This window comes from Plectrocnemia conspersa, unplaced genomic scaffold (genome assembly GCF_051122295.1).
Source record: "Plectrocnemia conspersa isolate PC_06_02 unplaced genomic scaffold, ASM5112229v1 ptg000004l, whole genome shotgun sequence".
Lineage (NCBI taxonomy): Eukaryota > Metazoa > Arthropoda > Insecta > Trichoptera > Polycentropodidae > Plectrocnemia > Plectrocnemia conspersa.
The window spans coordinates 3,208,142-3,226,502 of NW_028277168.1; the positions used below are offsets into that span (position 1 = coordinate 3,208,142).

Consider the following 18,361-nt stretch of genomic DNA (forward strand, 5'->3'; position numbering starts at 1 on the left):
CCGAACAAAAACCGTTTCATGTATCATAATAATTTTTTTAGCATATGCTTCGACAGATTTTTGTGATTGCAGGAATTAAGAAAAACTTTTTTTGCAATAATTAAAACAATAAATTAATTGTTTGCTTCACCGACCGACTAATGAGAGAACCGCTAAGGAACGTGTGTCAGTGTTACCAGAGTGCCACCTAATTTTTGGCATAATGAATAAATAGCTCTTCACAATAAAATATTTAATTTATCATAAAATCAATTTAACTTAAAAGTAATATTTTAAGTTGAAAGTTAAGTTAAACAACAACGTGCTACTGCAATAGGTGAAGACAAGAGACTAAAAATATTGTAGTAAAATAAATTTGTAATAACAGGATGAATAAGAGCAATTATAATGAATACATAATGAGTTTGGATATATCATGAGCAGCGTTTTAGTGGTCTAATACATTTTTTATGTCTATTATATTTAATTTACATTATTGCATAAAAAAAGTAGCGAGTTTAAAAATAATAAAATGTCTTTAATCAAATTATAAATGGTAGTGTTTCTCAGAAAAATCTCATAGTATTTTTTTAATATTATTATTTTTAACTTTAACTGTATTTTGTATTTATTTCTGGATTTATACATCATTTATTCTCTTAGTCTTGTCTGTATCTCTGTTTTTTCAGTATCTGTCTTTCTAAAAACTTATTATGATTTGTCACTATATGTATAATTCATATTATGTTAGCAAGGAGATCAAGAGACGAGTAGTATCAGCAAATAAATACTATTTCAGCCTAATAAAACAAATCAAATCACAGACACTATTTCGTTATACGAAAATATTGCTCTACAAAACGCTGATCAGAGCAATTCCGACATACGATTCAGAGAGCTGGACACTTACCAGGGCCGACGAAAGGCTGCTTGACATATTCGAGAGAAAAGTGCTTCGCAAGATATACGGCGCTATATACGAGTGGTCTATACAAAACAATCGAGAGCTCTACAACCTCTTCCAAGAAGAGAGTGTCTCCACCTTCAACAGAATTGGAAGACACCAGGAAGGAAGTTGGAAGAAAAATATGATTGTAGCCGGTGTATGTTCGGATTACATGAGGTTTAAAACATGGGATAGCAAACCTAACTTAACCGGCGAACGGTTGATGATGCTCGATTTATATAAAGTTAAAAAATATGGAACAGTGTACCTAGCCAATCAATGACCGTTATATATTATCATACCGTTTATCTTTCAGCATCCCGACTTCGCGGCTTCCACCCTCTTGAATTCGCATCAAATAAAAATAATATATGCATGTTTTTATTGCTTTACAGCGAATCGCTTAGGTCAGCGCATCAGCGCGACAAATAATATCAGATTATATTATTTAACAATATTGTTTGATAATTTTAAGTGAATACTACGTCTTTATTTGCTATAATGTACTGCCCTGTACTGCCTGTCCCTCGGGACGGCCCTGTAATGAACCAAAAAATGGATGTTTCAAAAATAATAACAAAAAAGAACAAAGTTTTTTTGTTTTAAAGTTTTAAAATGATAGTCTGAAATAGCACAAATATTTGCTACTATCTTCTATTTATAATATTGAATTATTGAATTTATAATATTGAATATAAGTAGTTTTATTGGTATATTTTTTTATTTATTTGTTTAATATAATATATTGTATATTTAATAAAATGTTACTTAAAATAGCATATAAACACTTTTTATATTTTTTGTGTTCGATACAAATGGAGTTTTACTCTCAATTAATTCTTTAAAATAGAGATCAGTCTATCGGCTTCTCTAAAACCACTTTCAACTGCTCCATGAACAGTTGAATGGTGGTGAAGAGATGTAGCCTCGCCGGCGAAACACACAACCGGCATATTATTGTTATTCAACAACGGCTCGGCCAAGACGGAGGCGCCTTTGTTAACACATTCAGTTTCCACGCTTCTATATGAAAAAGATCCTCGAAACATTGAATTCGTGAACCATGTAGATCTAAAACATAATACATAAAAGGCTTATGAAACCAAAAAACTCTATTTACTTTGTAAATAGAAAATCACAAGTAATTGAAAAGCCTTACCTGAATACCTTTTCAGGCTTTTGAACCGAGAACTTTTTTCCGAAGAAGTGTTTAATTAGTTGGTACATTCGGTCTGCTACGTTGACCAATGTGCATAGTTCCATGTTTTGAGCTGGTCTTCCGGCAATCCAAGCGCACAGCAAATCTGGTTGGTATTCAACAGTAGTAATTTCGTACACTCCGTACACCCAGTCACTGTCATCGGCAAACATTTCTTTATCGCTTTCGTTCCAAACGATACCAAAGCGCATTTGCGGTAATGGCCACCACTTTTTGTTGAACTTCATGTATATCTTGTTCATCGTGCACATAGCCAAGGTTCTGATCGACATCTCTTTGTCTTCAGGCAAATATGGATTGAATAGATACGTATAACTGAAACATCCATAATATAACATGTACAATTTACATACAGCACAAATATTTAATTTAATTTATTTGAGCTCCTACTTTAATTTCAATACTCCGACAGACATCGTTACAATCACATGCTTTGCTGCGTACAAGCTATCATCTTTGCATTGCACTTGAACAAATGAGTTTTCATCCTCCGTGCTCTTTTCTAAGTTCTTCCACTTTATATTTGTGACTTCTTTGGTAAGGAGTATATCAACGGGCAGTGCTTTTGAAGGATCAGGATATTTTTTCTATAAAAAATGTATATATAAATTAGATTTCAATGTTTAAAGTCAAACTGTTTAAAGTCATTACCAATAAGATATCCAAAAACAGTTTATATCCTTTATCTCTCCAATTGAGCCATTGCTCTCCTTCATTGTCCCACGATTCTATCACGCTATCGAAGGATTTGTCCATAAGTTGATTCATCGATAATTTAGTTTGAATGCTTTTCAAATACCATTCCAGAATATCGTTTGCATGTTCGTGATTGACATTGAAATTGACTTTCTTCAACTCTTCATCGTACCTAATGATAAATACAACTGTCAAATTGAGTTTCATATAGATTTTAGAGCAGAATATAATTTCACTAGCGCCAATCAGTTAAATTATATTTTCGCTAGAAGAAATATATATCTATTAGTGAAAATGTATTTGAAGTCCAAATAGTGAAAATATAACGTTACTAAAAAATACACATTCACTGTAATATTTATTCATCACATGTAAATAAATAATGTTAAGTATGTAAATACGTAAGTTTTAAAATATCTACCAGTGAAATTGTATTCCAATATGATTTCACTGAAGACATATTTAAAAAAATATTTTTTTCTTACATTTTATTTTAGAAATAATCTAAGAATTTCTAGTATAGAATCACGGACATCATTTCAGCTTTTTACAGGAGAAAGGGAGGGGGGGGGTCAAAAGTTAGTCAGTCAGTGATCGTTTTTTTATTATTTCGATTTCATTAAGATTCTAGTATTTCATTAAATGACATGCATTTATATGGTAAAATTCTAAGTGTGGCAATTGCCCCCTCTTGCCATCTAATGACGACCCTGTTTTTTGGGTTAGTATTTTATTTCGGTTGTGGTCAGAATTTATATTACATGCGTCAGAATTTATATTAAAAGGGCAAAATACATTGGTCAGAATATATATTAGATGGTCAGAATTTTAATTGAACTGGTCAGAATTTATATTAAATGTTAAATATTTTGTCAAATGGTCAGAATCATTTTTTTTTGAATTGGCAATAGTGTTTTCGTATAGTGTTGTTATTGCTGTGAAGCTGAAGATTGGTACAACTGGTCGATCTGTCATTCGCATGTCGGCAGTTCATTATCATCATCAGATGTTTTAGGGCCAACTTTTTTGATTGGGCTCGCAACATTATCACATGTCAACACAACAGCCAAGCGTGCTCTCCACCGCCGCTCTGTCGTTAATCCCGCTCCGTTCGTCGCTCTGAATACCTTCGCGGCCTACATACAATTAAATAGATTTGTTGGAGATGCATGTTGAGTTATTCAGTGTTCAATGTTCTGACCATCACCGTTACCGAATAAACCTGTCAGGATCACACATTAAGCGTGAGACTATATTTTTAGCAATAAAAGTATTGCGACGACTCATTTTGCCAATGTTATATAAGCGTACGTGACGATCGGAGATTTGGTCAAATTAGGGACACATTCGCACACAATCGGTGTCTGTACAAATGATAAGGACCAACACAAATGCTGACAGATTGCTGGAAAGTATCTAGCTGATATTCAATTACAAGTGACAGTTGCCAAATCTCCAGCTGTTTAAAAAATAGTTGATACGCAAAATATATATTTTTTAAAAAGTAAGAAATAACAACAACACAGTTTGCTTCTACCTCAAATTGTCGCGTTGGGTCGAGAATAAGAAAGACTCAAGTAACCCCTCTATCTCAAAAATATTATATAAGCGCGTTCATAGTGTACTCACGATACTTTTTTTAGACATATATTTCCATAACTTTTACAAGATTTTTCTCTCAAGATCGGAGGTGAACAAGAATAACGGAAATTAACGCTCTGATACTTGTTTTTAAATAATGAAGGGATGAAACCCATTAAAATTCATAAATTAAAGTTTATTATAGCGATGCATGTTGATCTTGCGTCAGTTCTTTAGTACCCTTCACGCTAAGTAGTTGCAGTTAAAGTAATGGCGGCATATGTCTTTACAAAAACGAACTACATGCTACATGTATATATCAAATACAATCAAATCAAAACGATTCAAAAGCAACACTTCCGGTGTGAACATTTTAAACATCCGCAATATTGAAGAAAGATGTAAAGGTCCGGAGAAGAAGTGCAGCAGGCGGCACACAAGCGGCTGCTCCCTCGGAAGTATTTTTTAAAACGCAAAATAGATTCGTAGTAAAGTTATGACCTTAATAAGCTATTTATCCACTATAGTACATACGTTTTTCTTAAATACATATCCAGCGATTGAGGTAGACTCGGCGACTTGTAATCTTTTATGTTTTCGATGGACTTATGAATGTTTTTCAGCAAATTCAAGTATTCTTCCGTCTGCTTTTCTGTCAGAATGTTGCCGTCACTTTTTATAAGTACTAGTTCTCGATGTGAACTCGGCGGACTTACAACATCTAGGTCTTTGATTAAGGAATACACTTTGTTGTTTTTCTCTCCATGACACCTAAATTATATAATATATTAAAATATTTTAAAATATGTAATTATATAATAAATGAGTACCATTGCGCTCCAAAATCGATAAAACTATTTTCGAACGGAAGGGTTAATATCCGTCCACCAATTATGTTGTTGCCTTCGAGTCCCAAGACTTTGACATTGTTCTGAACGAGTCGACTGATGGCTGCAATTCCAGCAGCTCCGCATCCAATAACGATGACATCGTAAACTTGACTGCTGAAATAGAGTTTTAATGTAATATTAAATGTTAGATTGTTAGCAGTCAGTAGATTCGTTATTTAGGCTTATTTATTTTAGCTTATATAAAAATAAATATTATGAATCACTCACGCCATTGCTCTGGATGATTATGTGTTGCAGCCTTGGAAGTTAAAAGCTTACTGGGTCAATCGCGATTCTGATTGCCAATGATTCCGCACATCAAACTATAGTATAAGTGAGATACTAGTTAATTTGGTCCGCACTTACGAACGTGCATTAATGTTTATACCGATTAAAAAATAGTGATAACAGAACAATAATATTATTAAGTCTCGTTGGACTTATAGGTATGTTTCCACAAACATGTTTTGCTTACACATGCACAGGAAATGAGGTCATTGCAAAATTGACAATAACAATATTCAGCCCAGACTGAATACGTCAGCAACGATGGAATAAACATTTAACATAAACACATGTCTTTAATTGTACATTAAACTTAATGCTGTTTTTAAGTTATTTATATTATACCGGAAGCTATCGTTTTGTTGGTAAGAGTTGGTTTAATTTTTCTCTTAAATATTCCTTCATAAAATATCAAAATCATTGCTGAATGATCAGAACTCAACTCAAGGCTCTTTTCAAGCTTACATTTCTGGAAATGAAGAAGTCAAGGAGGTCTGGCACTTTTTTAGAATCAGTGGGCCAATAAATTGGTCTAACATTTGTATGAAAGTAACATTTTAATTCCCTTATTGCATTTATAGGTTCTTTGCCTTTTGCACTAGTTAATCTTAACTCCCAATCTGTGTGTTTGGCATTAAAATCCCCTCCCACAATGTAACTTTCACCAAGATGCTTTAGGAGATTCAAATATTTTTTTAGATAATATACAGTATACAGCTCTAATTAGTATATTTGCCTAGTTTATTTAATTCCTACCATTGTTAAATGAATTACATATTTTATTTCCAGTTCTTCATAATGGTCAATACTCTTTGATTATGATAGAGCTACCTCCCTTAGCTTTATTTTGCGGATATAATATATTATATATTTTATAGCCTCTGATCTTAAGATAAGATTGCTTTTGTAAAGTGTGCCTCCGAAATGAGAATTTCTTCTCTTCTGTTCAGTGGACCATTAGCGTTCCATGTCAATCATAATTCTGTTGTTTACATCTTCCACTCTATACATTCTTTTCTCTATTGCTTCAAGCTTTGCCAAAAAAGTTTGCATCATTTGTAATAGATTGTTTTTTTTTTTTTTATTTGATTTGAGCATTTGATTCTTCCTTTGTTACAGTAGTAGATATAAGTGTTCTCGGTTTATATTGTATATTCTTAGCTTTGATCGTATCATGTCTTCATTTTTGAAGTTCTTTAGCGACTGTGCAGCCTCTACAGTTGACAGATTTTGTATTTATTGATTTTTCACAATTAAAGGTGAGGTGGTCCACGTACAAATCTAATATATTCAAAAATTTCTAAATCAATTATTTAAAAAATAATCATTATTTTTTAACATTTTTAAAGTTTTTGGGACCCCTGGTGTAGTACACGTGCGTCAAAGAGTCGGAGCAGAATATCTAGCTGATTGCGTAGTACCCAAAGTCAAAATGGTGGCGGAAGCGTTATTGTCTGGGGTTGCATGGGAGCAGCAGGGGTAGGAAACCTGTACACTTGTGAAGGTAGTATGAATAGTAACATTTATATTTCAATGTTGGAATCCATTCCTACTGGAAATATTTCAAAGCACAAACCACGCTACCATTCGAATCCACCAAGAATACGCTCTGCTCCATGCCATACTTCTCTAAAAAGCAGAGATTCGTTTGCGTCAAAGAGTTTGATGCATTTAGAATGGCCTACACAGTCACCATACCTAAATCTTATAGAGCAATTATGGGTAAAATTAAAAGGAAAGGCTGCCCGATACAATTGCAAATCCAAAATCGAACTGCGAGAAAAATTACAGATAGAATGGAGAAAATTGTCTTCATCCATCTACAAGTCATTAGTTAACAGTATGCCAAACAGGTATAATTAAAAAGGTGTAATTAAAGCTAAGGGTAGGCCTACTAAGTATTAAAAACAAGCTTAAAATAAACACTTAAAATATTTAAAAAAAATTAAATAAAAAAACCATAATCGTTTTTTTTATTTAAATTTTCACGATTTTTAAAGATATAACACATTTATTGAGCTGCCCCATTAATATGGCTAAGGTATATATTACGGTAAAATGATTTAGTAATTCCAAACCATTTCACCTGGAATTTTAAATTACTAAAATTCGTCGTAAAATCTGTTAATCCATTGATGAATATTGGAAACAATTTTTTGAACATTCTGTACCAGCGGTATAAAACCTAAAAGTGTAAATTGTAATCCATGGTTCTCAATCTAAATAGTTTTGTTTTACATTTACGTACATATTTTTTTTAAATAAATTAAATTACTGTTATTATTTCAACTCAATATTTATACAATATATTTTGAGAGCATTTAATTCCGAATCGTGAAGTAAAAGTCGCTAAAATATAATATGTACATGTTTAGCATAGTTGTAAACCATTAATTATTTAAATGTGTATATTTTAAATTTGAATAATTTATTTTTTCTATCAACAGATGTCTATGTTCATTAAAATAATATAATATGTATGCAGTGCATCAATTTTTTATTCGAGTTCTTATTTTAGTTATTATTAATTAGTTAGTTGTTTATATGAAATTCATTCATCAATGTAAGGTCGTGCCATTGGTCATATTTATGTCGATCATTATCGACGGATGTACTGTCGTTGGAATCTGGTGATTTTGCATCTTTACAATGTACCCCCAGGCGATGCACAGTTCGCAACATCAAGTACATTTACGATGCCCACACCTGGTCAGGGGAATAATTGACATGGCCTTTATGAGCCAGTGGCATAAGGGCGAGTTTTCCGAGACGCGCATACCTGTTTTGAACCGAGAATGAGCTGCAGCAGTTCCAGTCAGTCGGCTTTGGCCCGTCGCGGTCGTTGTGTCTCTGCGGCTTACCGATCCGTTATCTTTCGCGCCGAAACTCGTACAAAGTTTGTGAGTGGAAAGGTGGAAAGTTTTATCTCAGTTATGGATGTGAAAAGTGTCTCCGTTCGAGTTAAAATGTGGAAGGAGAGCATAGAGCGGTAGGGATGAGGGTCGCGATGCGAAATCCAGGACCAGGCCCTCCCGAATCCGATTAAGATGTAGCGGCCACAACCTGGTCTAAGCGATGGGGATGTGAGATTTCAGAACCGCGTGATGCTGAAGCACATTCTGGCCACCACCCCGGCGAACGGGTCCAGAAACATGGCCACGGCTGAAACTCCAGGCGAGCGATCCGCAGAGACCAGAGAAGTTAGAGGCGAAGACAAAAACAAGGACGGATTCGTCAACCCTAGAGATAGAGTCGACGGAATGGGACCTCGCACAGACGCGAGGGGAGATCTCAGATCCGAAATCTACAGAGAAGCCGCAAACCGACCCGAATATTCCAATCACGGCGGAGACGTGACCCCTAGAGACGGAAGGAACGACACTGCTTCGAGAAACGCTCTAATCAACCGGATAGAGCATCACAGAAGCGAATATCATCACAAACAAGAGCAGTATTCGCATCACAGATACCAAAACATGAGCAGGAGAGACCATAATCAATTGAGCGTCACGGCTGTTCAGAGACTGCCTCAACAGCAGCCCCTCAACATATCAACCCTGAACTCTTCTAAGCATTCTTTAGGAGGCACTTCGAGTAGTGCGAGTCCAGGAGGTCGCGGAATACCTCCACCCGCGCCTAAGTACTCGAACGGAGGTCTGAACATATCCAGGATATCGGCCCCGAACGGCAGAAGCAACGGACTCTCGACTTTGAATCCGGCAAGTTTGGTGCCAGCCAACGTGTCGAGATTCATGAATAGATCCAAGGAAGTGGGCATCAAGGAGATGCTCACTTCTCTGGGATTGTTGTGCTTGGTGAGCTTACTGCTCGCTCTTCTGTCGTTGATTTTCTTGTTGAAAATCTCTCCGGTGACCTCGACGGACGTGAGAGAGCTCCTGCGAGCCGAACAGTTGTCCGTGATCAGCGCAGAAGAGTATGTAGTGGTTTACGAAGTGACACTCGCTCTGTGCGCACTGGCGTTATCTTTGAATCTGTGCTGTCTGCTAGTGTGCGCCGTTCAATTCCTCTTCGCCGTGAAGCTGGTCAACTCCAATGGCGCAGGGGGCAGGTGCGTCATTTTAATTATATTTTTTAATATAAATCTGACCATCATTACTTGACAGGCTTCCTAAATAATTATATCATTAAATATTAGAAAATAATAAATAATTATTTGTTACAACTATTGTCACAAAAATCATTTTTTACATTTGAAGGCTTATATGCACTTTCTTGAGATTAGTATAAAAATGTATATTATATATTATTTTAATGACTTATAATATAATAAAATATCATTAAATATTGGTCTAAGGACTGCAATGGTGGCACACCCTTTAGAGCGAAGTTCCAAAATATGTTTATTAAATTAAAGTTTGGAGTGCCTTGGTATTTAATAATAAATGCTTCTATTTTTAATTCATTTTAATTTTTCACATCAAAATATTTAATGAAGATTCCAAAAAATAATATAAAAGTCATGGAAATTGACGCTGACTTAACTGGTTCAATACTACCTGATAGATTGAGATATTTCCCACAAAGCACCTGCTGGTGGATTTTATTACTCTTATTATTAATAAATTATTCATTAAAAATCAGAGGTTTTAAACACCTTGCATTTTAACCCGTTTTGCATATATTTTTACCACCATCGGATGTTATACATTTAGTCGATTCAGTTAAAATTGTATATTACTAACGTTTTCTCAACTTCATTAAAAATATTTTGTCTGTAGTTATTCCATGCAGACTATTCATAAAAGCTTATTCTTTAGTGGCTTCAAATAAAGCATTGACTCCTTGAATAAACAGAAGCAAGGAAACAGTAGTTGTAGGGCCAGTAGTGCCACGACTCAAAAAAAATCATTTGCTTTGCTATTAAATTGGCTATTGATGTCACTAACAGTGTGCTCAACACTTTTAGCAACTGTTTCCACTGAAAGCCTAATATAATATTTAAATAAGATATATTGAAATAAGGCTGCAATAGTCATTTACGGCTTTATCCGTTTACCATCAGTGAATGGCTTTATTTTATTAGTTATAACATAAATGCTTTTCGATAACACAAAACTTGTATTTCTACCACCAAACTCTACTACTATAATTTAACCATTAAATACAGGTATAACCTTAACGTTTAAAGATGTTTGATGTAAATGTAAAATACATTCACAATTCCAGATAATTTTGAAATAAATATATTTAAAATAAATATACCCTTAAAGTTAAATTTGGGCAATCTCTAGAAAAATCACATAAAATTGATTTTACTATGAAGGTTAGTTTAGTATTTCTAAAAGTTTGCCTGATGATTGTAATTAGAAAAAATTTTAATCTCAGAATCTGGATACGCACAATCGGCGCAAGACGACACGCGAGATACGCGTCAATTAATTAACAAGAAGTAGAAAGTGATTATCATATTTAAATAGCGTTCAATGGTTTCATCTGATAATAACCGACGAAGCCGAGTTTTTAAATAACCGTTAGTAAATATTAAACAAGCATGTGTCACATAAAATGATTACACACATATGTATGTACTCAAATCTATTTCGTATCGCAGCATAAGTTTTGTACTATTTTTTAATACTAACATCTGTTCAAACATGCAAGAGTTACGATATTTTTCTGCTGCATAGAATGATTCGCACATCCTCTTGAATACTTTTTTAAAAAATATAAAACATTTTCCTCTTCATTACTTTTTCTCTTCGATTTTTTTCTAGTAAGTCCTATTTTTTAAATGAGTTTCATTGAAATCTGATTAAAACGACAGTAATAACGTGTTCTAAAAAAACCGTTAAATCCTATTTATTTTTCTATTTATAATACTTGATAAATCCTCTGCGCCAATAACGAATTTTGTTTAAAAAAAATAGTAGTTGTAGGGCGACACATCACCTTCTAAGACCAAAATGTCAAAATCAAAATCTAACCTAAACGAATTACACAAACCCAAGGTTTTGTTACAGTATATAGTTTTTGTACTTTTATTAGGTCAAGTAAGGTTTGGATTTGAACAGCAAATGGACGTTTCGTAACTGTCAAGTTGAGTTTCACGACATAGAGCGACATATCACATATTAAGACCAAAATGCTCCGACCGTAAGTGTAAAATACACGGATAATGACCAGTGAAATTATAAATCAGTTGATTGACACATTTTCACTGATGAGTGAATTATATTTCTACCAAAAAAGTGAAAATATTATTTCACTGTAACAAAAATTATTTATTTTTTAACTAGAATTTTGTTAAGCGAAGTTATGTTTTTTTATTATTCGCCATTTTTAAAGAGGATGAATCAGAATGACTTAAGAATTTAATATAAAGTTTTTTTGATACGATAACTGCTGGAGTTGTAACCAAATTTCCATAAAAATTTCTAAAAATATTACTGAACTGATTTGCTATATAAATACAAAATGACCGAAATGAGAAATAGGTAAAGATTTCAAAAATGTTTTATGATAAAATAACGATCAATTTAGTGTTGAGTCGGAAAAAATGGCCAAATTCCCCATTTTAAATATTCAAAAGTGACATTTAAATTTATGTTTATCGTCAATGTTTGACATATTTGGTTTTAATGATATGGAAGATGAGCAACAAAAATTTATTATGAATTTGTGAATAATAATGTTATTTTATATTGCTCATTAGTATTTATACAATGTTAACAACTTTCCTAATAGATTTTATAGAATATAATATGTTTTACCATGATGAATTAAATATGAATACATAAAACATATTTTAAATAATTCTATACAATGAAAATATAAAATTAATACTAATTTTCTAGAATATTCTCCCCTCGTTGATGAATCGATCCGCAGGTGCCGTGAGCTATACGCAGAAAAAGGGGCTACCTAATCAAACGAAACCGTCGAAAAGGGATCGTCGCGTGCGCCACGTCACGTGAGCCTTTTGGCGCAAAATTCAAACTCGATTATCATAATGGCGGCTATTACGCTGTCTTGTATAAGAGCAGAGATTATAGCGCCATATAATTTAATGCCGAGGCCAATCTTCACGGTGGATGAATTCGGTCTCAGCACTGTAACAATGAGAAAAGCCACGCGGAAACGAACGCGATCTCTCACACCGCCTATTAATGTGGATACAATGCAATAATCCGGTGAATTACGAACGAGTTTGTTCTATTAAAAGGCTTAAATTGCACCTTTTGTGCTCGACGGTGACTTAAAAACCAGATGAAATGGACCTAAGTCAAATTTTGTTGTATTTATTTCTAAATACATAATAAATTATAATATATAGAGATAAAATATGTACATACAAATTTAAAATTGTGCTTGATTTTGCAAAGATGGGAGGAATTTTAGGGTAAAGAACTGGAGGTAATTATTATAATTAGCACGGTGCCACGCTCAAAAGCCATTTGCGTTTCTCAAGTTGTTCAAACCCAAACATAACCTAAACAAATGAACTATTATACCGTTAGCTTTGGTTAGGTTTGGGTTTGAACAGCAAATTGTCGTTTCTAACTAACCGAGCCGAGCTAACTAACAAGTACCGAACGAGTATAAGTTCGTGTTGATATTAATACAGCGCTATATAAATACCTCTATTGTAGAATTTCTCATGTATAAAATAATTCCTCTAAAATCGTAGGGAACGACAAAGAAAACTAACTACGCAAGAGGCGCATTTTTAATGACTATCGCAACAGGTATTTACACGTACAAAAACCATTCCTTAGGTTATCTCAATACCAAAAGACTCTCCTAAATAAATGTATACAATTAATCAACACGATGCCCAATTAAAGCGATTCGCCGATAGATTCAGTATGGTAGTTTTTATTCCATTCTGACGACTTTTGACGAAGATTTTGAGAATAAAAGCCAATACTCCGCTTTAGAAAAAACATTCGGGTTTTGAAAAGTAGAGCAGGGCTCTAGTTTATTTTAATTCAATTGAGAGCTGAGCAGTAAAAAACCGTCCAGTATTGCCTCAAGAATAGTATAAATCTAAAATATGAAATATTAGCGTAACTTTGAACGGCTGATACAAATTATTAACATGTAAATATAATTAAGAGTATATCGCACATTTATAATTTAAAATAATTTTTTCATAAGAAGATCCCTGAATAACGATAATCGTTCGTTTACCCATTGCATGTTTTCGATTTTCTCACGACATTTCGATCTGGAACGAATAGAAAAGATGCGATGGGATTTGTAGCTAGATCTTCCCACCGCCTATCATGCATATATAATCATTTCGACATGTTTTGCTTTACAAAACGACGATTAATTGCTAAAATTTATGCATATTGAAAGACCATATTAAACTTTTTTCACATATGTTTTTTGACATAATGGCCATAACACCCTTGACATTGGCCATAATTTCCATCGTTAAATTAATTTATTTTTATATATGTACATACATATATTTACCCCTTTTAATGAATTTAAAACGCGCCAAGTAAATAAAATGCAATAATTTGCCATACATTAATTGCTTTTAAAAATACATGCGCCGTACACTGAGATTTCCATCGTTTGCTGTAAATACGGTTTCATTGTTAGCGATAAGTAAATGGGCGCGGGAAAGATCTTTGCCAGATAAGCGACTCAATTATTTCACATAATAACAAGCTCGTCTCGGTGAGCTGTATCGGGCGAAAAGTATTATTGAATGAAAATAAATGCATATATTGTACACTTATACATTTTAGCCACAATAGAGTCGCGCGACTGACACGCGAATCGAATGGCGCGTGAAATGTTTTTGCACATTCCGTAGCGGCGCGTGTCAAAACTTCATTCTACCAATTGATAATAATTGAAATATCGGCGTGATAAAATCGCGAGCTGACTGTTGAATTATTTTATAATCCTGGACCGATTTGTGATTTATCTTTGATAATATTTTATTTAAGAGAGAGAATGCCGAAACTAATGTTTAAGTTTAGTGGCGTAACACTTGGTCTAAAATTTTTTTTTGCTTTCCCCTTTGGAAACCATATCTGTCTTGTAACCAAAAACCCCTTTGCGTAAGGTATTTAGACGATCAATAGTTTACGAAGGGGTGTTTTAACGTTTGAAAGGCTTTCAGTTTTTTATTATTAATTAATTTAAAAAATTTAAGATATTTTTGGCAATCAAAAAAAATCTCAAGTTATTAAAAAAGTGTCAGTCCATAATGTTTGAATTTCGCTAAAATATATATGTAGCTATGTATTTACATTTCACTTAAAAATTACTATTGAGTGCGTGGTTTCTGATTTTATTGACTTTTTTTCTAATTAGCGATTCAAACTCTCGCTTAAGTTTGTTAATGGATAATACAATACATAACGAACACTTGGCATCTATTTTAACATCGTCTTATTGCCCACGCATGTTCCTTAAATTCTTTCATTAGTACTTTCCTGTTATCAGGGGTCAAATGTTCTGACCTAATCTTTAAAATGTATTTATGTAGCAAAACGTTATTGACCACTTCACATGTCAATTATAATTGTATTTTAAAGGTTAGGTGCGAACGAGCGGCAGCGAGTGAGCGATAGTTGGAACATTTACCCCCGATAACAGGAAAGAACTGCCCCTCTCTTAATATTCCTACAATGTTCACTTTAGGTATCCATATCATACCATAGCATACTGTAACATTATAACTCATCACTTTAGCCATTTAATTTATTAACTCATTTGCCTCGTTTTAACGCACACTTCAATATGAACCCAATCATAAAAATATAAACGGCCCGTCTAACGTTTACTGTTATGCATTTCGCGTTACATAACCCGGCGTTTGAATATCTTTTCATTACTTTAAATTACGGCGCGCGCATGCGAGCGAATCGCGGCACATATTTGAATCATTCATTCGTCTCTTTCTTTGCGGTGGATATTAGCTTCGTCGAAGAGAGACATGAATTTTCATCTCGATCGAAGCGGCGCCTTCGGGTGCCACCGCACAATCAACGAGATGTTAACCGTTATAGAGACCGACGTATTAGGTTATGTCAGCGATTCTCATTTGACGAAAAAAGACTTAAATAAAAGAAGCGAACTAAATAGCTAAAAACTGGCAACATTGACATTATTTAATTTTTTATTGATTTGTATTATATGTATCCCTAATATGTACGTCATGTATTTATTTTATTCCTCGATTTACTAAAATATTAAACAGTTTTGAATATTTTATTCTAGCCATAATTATTGTAGCATAAACTAGCGAGTACGCTGTTTATAATCACATAATTAGTTACAATGCTTGAAAGTGCAAATTAGTTTTTATTTTCCTCATATACGTTGCATTCGAGTGATAATTTTCATTCATCGGTCAGAAAAAAACGAATAGTCAAGTAAGCGATGTGCATCCGTTGGGAAAATTTATGCTCTAAAATTTTTTACTACTGCATAACTTTATAACGGTATTTATTATGTAACTACTAATTTATTTGTATTTATCTATCACTATTTTGATTTTTTTTATTCAAGAAAGAGGTGAATACCCCACCTCCACTGGAAATTTGTAAAAAAAATCTGCTACTGAATAATGTCAAAATGGGGTTAATACCGGGTAATTTTATAATTTTTTTTTCTCTGTGTATATAATTTTACATTATAGTTATAAAAACTTGTGTTATGGCCAAAAGTGTTAGAAATGATATGTTAAAAATGTAAGCTGTAATGGCCGTCACTTAATTATTTGCACCAAGGCTGATTGGATATCTGAGTCGGTTGTTGTTATTGCTCGACCTTGAACGGCAAATCGGCGATTTTAACTATTACGAAACTATATCGACTTTCACGTTTGAGAAGCTTTGGCGCTTTGGGTCTCGCCTAGCGAGAGGAAACGCCGCGAGAGGAGGCTTCGCCCATTCGATAAGACCTCATGAAAGACTGGTTTTGCGAGTTTTTTCAAGTCCGCCAGTTATCTCGGTGGACATTCCTGAAAGGCATGTGAAAATACGCGCGCCCGCCGTGGAATAAATCAACGCGGCCGATTTAATAACTGTTATGGCCAAAAATGTATATAGCGCAATTGTCATTTCTGTACGATATAAAACGATAGAAGCTGACCGTTTTTTTATAGACCGTCGACAACGGTAAACCCGTTTCGTGCATAATTTTCAGCATTTTCAATAGGAATAAATTTATATTAAATTATTATGAAGAATTTGCCGAGTCTCACCCCTTGAATCACTATGCAAGATCGTTCCAATTTACTCCTCTATAAATAAATTCGTCTCCGCGTCTCCTTGTCGTCGACGACAGTCTTTAAATTGGAGCTTCGAAACAATGCTACTTGAAGTGTTCCAGTTGAATTTTTTCCCTTCAGAATACCAGAATCGGGCGGCGAAATAACTCTTATTTTATTCTTGGAAACGCAAACTCGATAAGGCGATACCGCTCTTTCGATCGATTACAAACAAATAATATTTATTTTACTCTATATGTTTACACTACGCAAGAAACGAGTCTTCGGATGAGCCACACCTACGCCCACTTGGATACACCCAATATGATCTTCGAGCGACGGAAGTGCTTCGATGAACCCGGAGGATGGGTTTATTTACCTTTATAAAAAAATGGTCGAATTAAGCCAGGTGTTTCGGATAATAATGCAGTTCGGTCGAATCGTGGCAAACTTTGAGCACGCGTTTGATTAGGGAGTAATAAAATATTACGCGGAGCCTTTCCAGTGCAAGGCGGGTATTAAATTTCCTGTTTATTGCCTCGTAAGACGAGAAGGACAGGTGCGATGCCGCGTACTTTAGACGATTATTACATAGAGAGAATAAAATATTTATTTTTATAATTGTTAGCCGGTTATTTAAACGTTATGGCCACAAACGTCAAATCGACTTGTGTAAGAAAAATGCGCGTAATTCACTTTTACGTTAACGCGTGTCCGTTATAGCCGATAACTCGTGTTTTGCGTCACGGTTAATCATTCGATTCCATTTATGCATATCTAAAGCGTCAAACGCGGAGGTTTAGTGTCGCCAATAGCGAGTGGGCGAACGAGAGAATACCCCGTTCTTTTCCTACAAACTTATTAAAGCTCTGTCATGTGTCGTAGTTAACGAACTTGTCTTGTGATCGGCCCCTTATATGAAACGGTCGTACGGGAAATGCAGGTGTACGCACTTATTTGTACCTCGATTCCGTTTTATATAGGAAGTTGTGCATTTAGAGTGCCTTTTCAGTGAATAACACCTTTTACGTAAATTGTCTCACTAGTGCTTAAATTATGACCGTTGAGATTATCTTCAATGGGTTTCGACCATTTTCAAACAAAGACAATTGGAATTTTTATGAATCTTGGCGCCACCGAAAAGTTTGTATTACTCTTTGTTAAATACCAAAGACTACGAAAAGCAAATCTATATTGTGCAACTGTAAATATCGACGACAAGATTATGTTTTATAAAGAGTAGCGAAAAGCCAATCTTAACCACCTTTTTGTTCGTCGAAACGGATTTTAGATCTACACGTTCTATTGTCGCCAATATTTTGACATTCACGAAAAACGATTTTGAGAATGCTTTTGTAATGTGAACAATTCAGTCTTAATCAACAAGTAAATCGTGCTCGGGCTAAGTATTTGGAGAATATGATTAAACTGTCAACATTGTCGTGTTATCAGTTACATAAGCACAGAAGTGTATTTTATTATAAATTGGAGAATTTAAATCAGCATCTTAAGAAGAAATTCAAAATATAATTTGTAAATTGAACAAAAGAACTGAAAAATATCGG

At 34.2% G+C, this 18,361-nt stretch overlaps 2 protein-coding genes and 1 long non-coding RNA gene across 8 annotated transcripts in view; 2 read left to right on the forward strand and 1 right to left on the reverse strand.

Annotated features, from left to right (window-relative positions):
- Nucleotides 1-1,713: 1,713 nt before the first annotated feature.
- On the reverse strand, nt 1,714-9,563 carry LOC148235662 (spermine oxidase-like). Of its 6 annotated transcripts, none has more exons than XM_088184555.1 (8): nt 8,376-9,563; nt 5,540-5,634; nt 5,252-5,425; nt 4,956-5,192; nt 2,796-3,012; nt 2,535-2,731; nt 2,085-2,459; nt 1,714-1,996 (listed from the first exon to the last, which is right to left on the reverse strand). In XM_088184555.1, the coding sequence occupies exons 2-8, from the start codon at nt 5,542-5,544 to the stop codon at nt 1,759-1,761; spliced, it is 1,443 nt and encodes a 480-aa protein (XP_088040681.1). In that variant the 5' UTR covers nt 5,545-5,634; nt 8,376-9,563; the 3' UTR covers nt 1,714-1,758. The 6 variants fall into 6 exon arrangements, with proteins under 6 accessions (XP_088040681.1, XP_088040685.1, XP_088040680.1 ...); XM_088184559.1 differs by having other exon boundaries at nt 5,252-5,422; nt 8,376-8,515; XM_088184554.1 differs by lacking the exon at nt 8,376-9,563 and adding an exon at nt 5,787-5,884.
- On the forward strand, nt 6,781-8,094 carry LOC148235663 (uncharacterized). Its single transcript, XR_015809354.1, has 2 exons — nt 6,781-6,855; nt 6,946-8,094. It is a non-coding gene; the product is annotated as an uncharacterized LOC148235663 (long non-coding RNA).
- LOC148235664 (uncharacterized) overlaps nt 8,701-18,361 on the forward strand; it is a 30,641-nt gene continuing 20,980 nt past the window's right edge. Inside the window, exon 1 of the mRNA XM_088184553.1 lies at nt 8,701-9,665. Within this exon, the coding sequence (XP_088040679.1) occupies nt 8,701-9,665 (965 nt within the window). The remainder of the gene's footprint in view (nt 9,666-18,361) is intronic.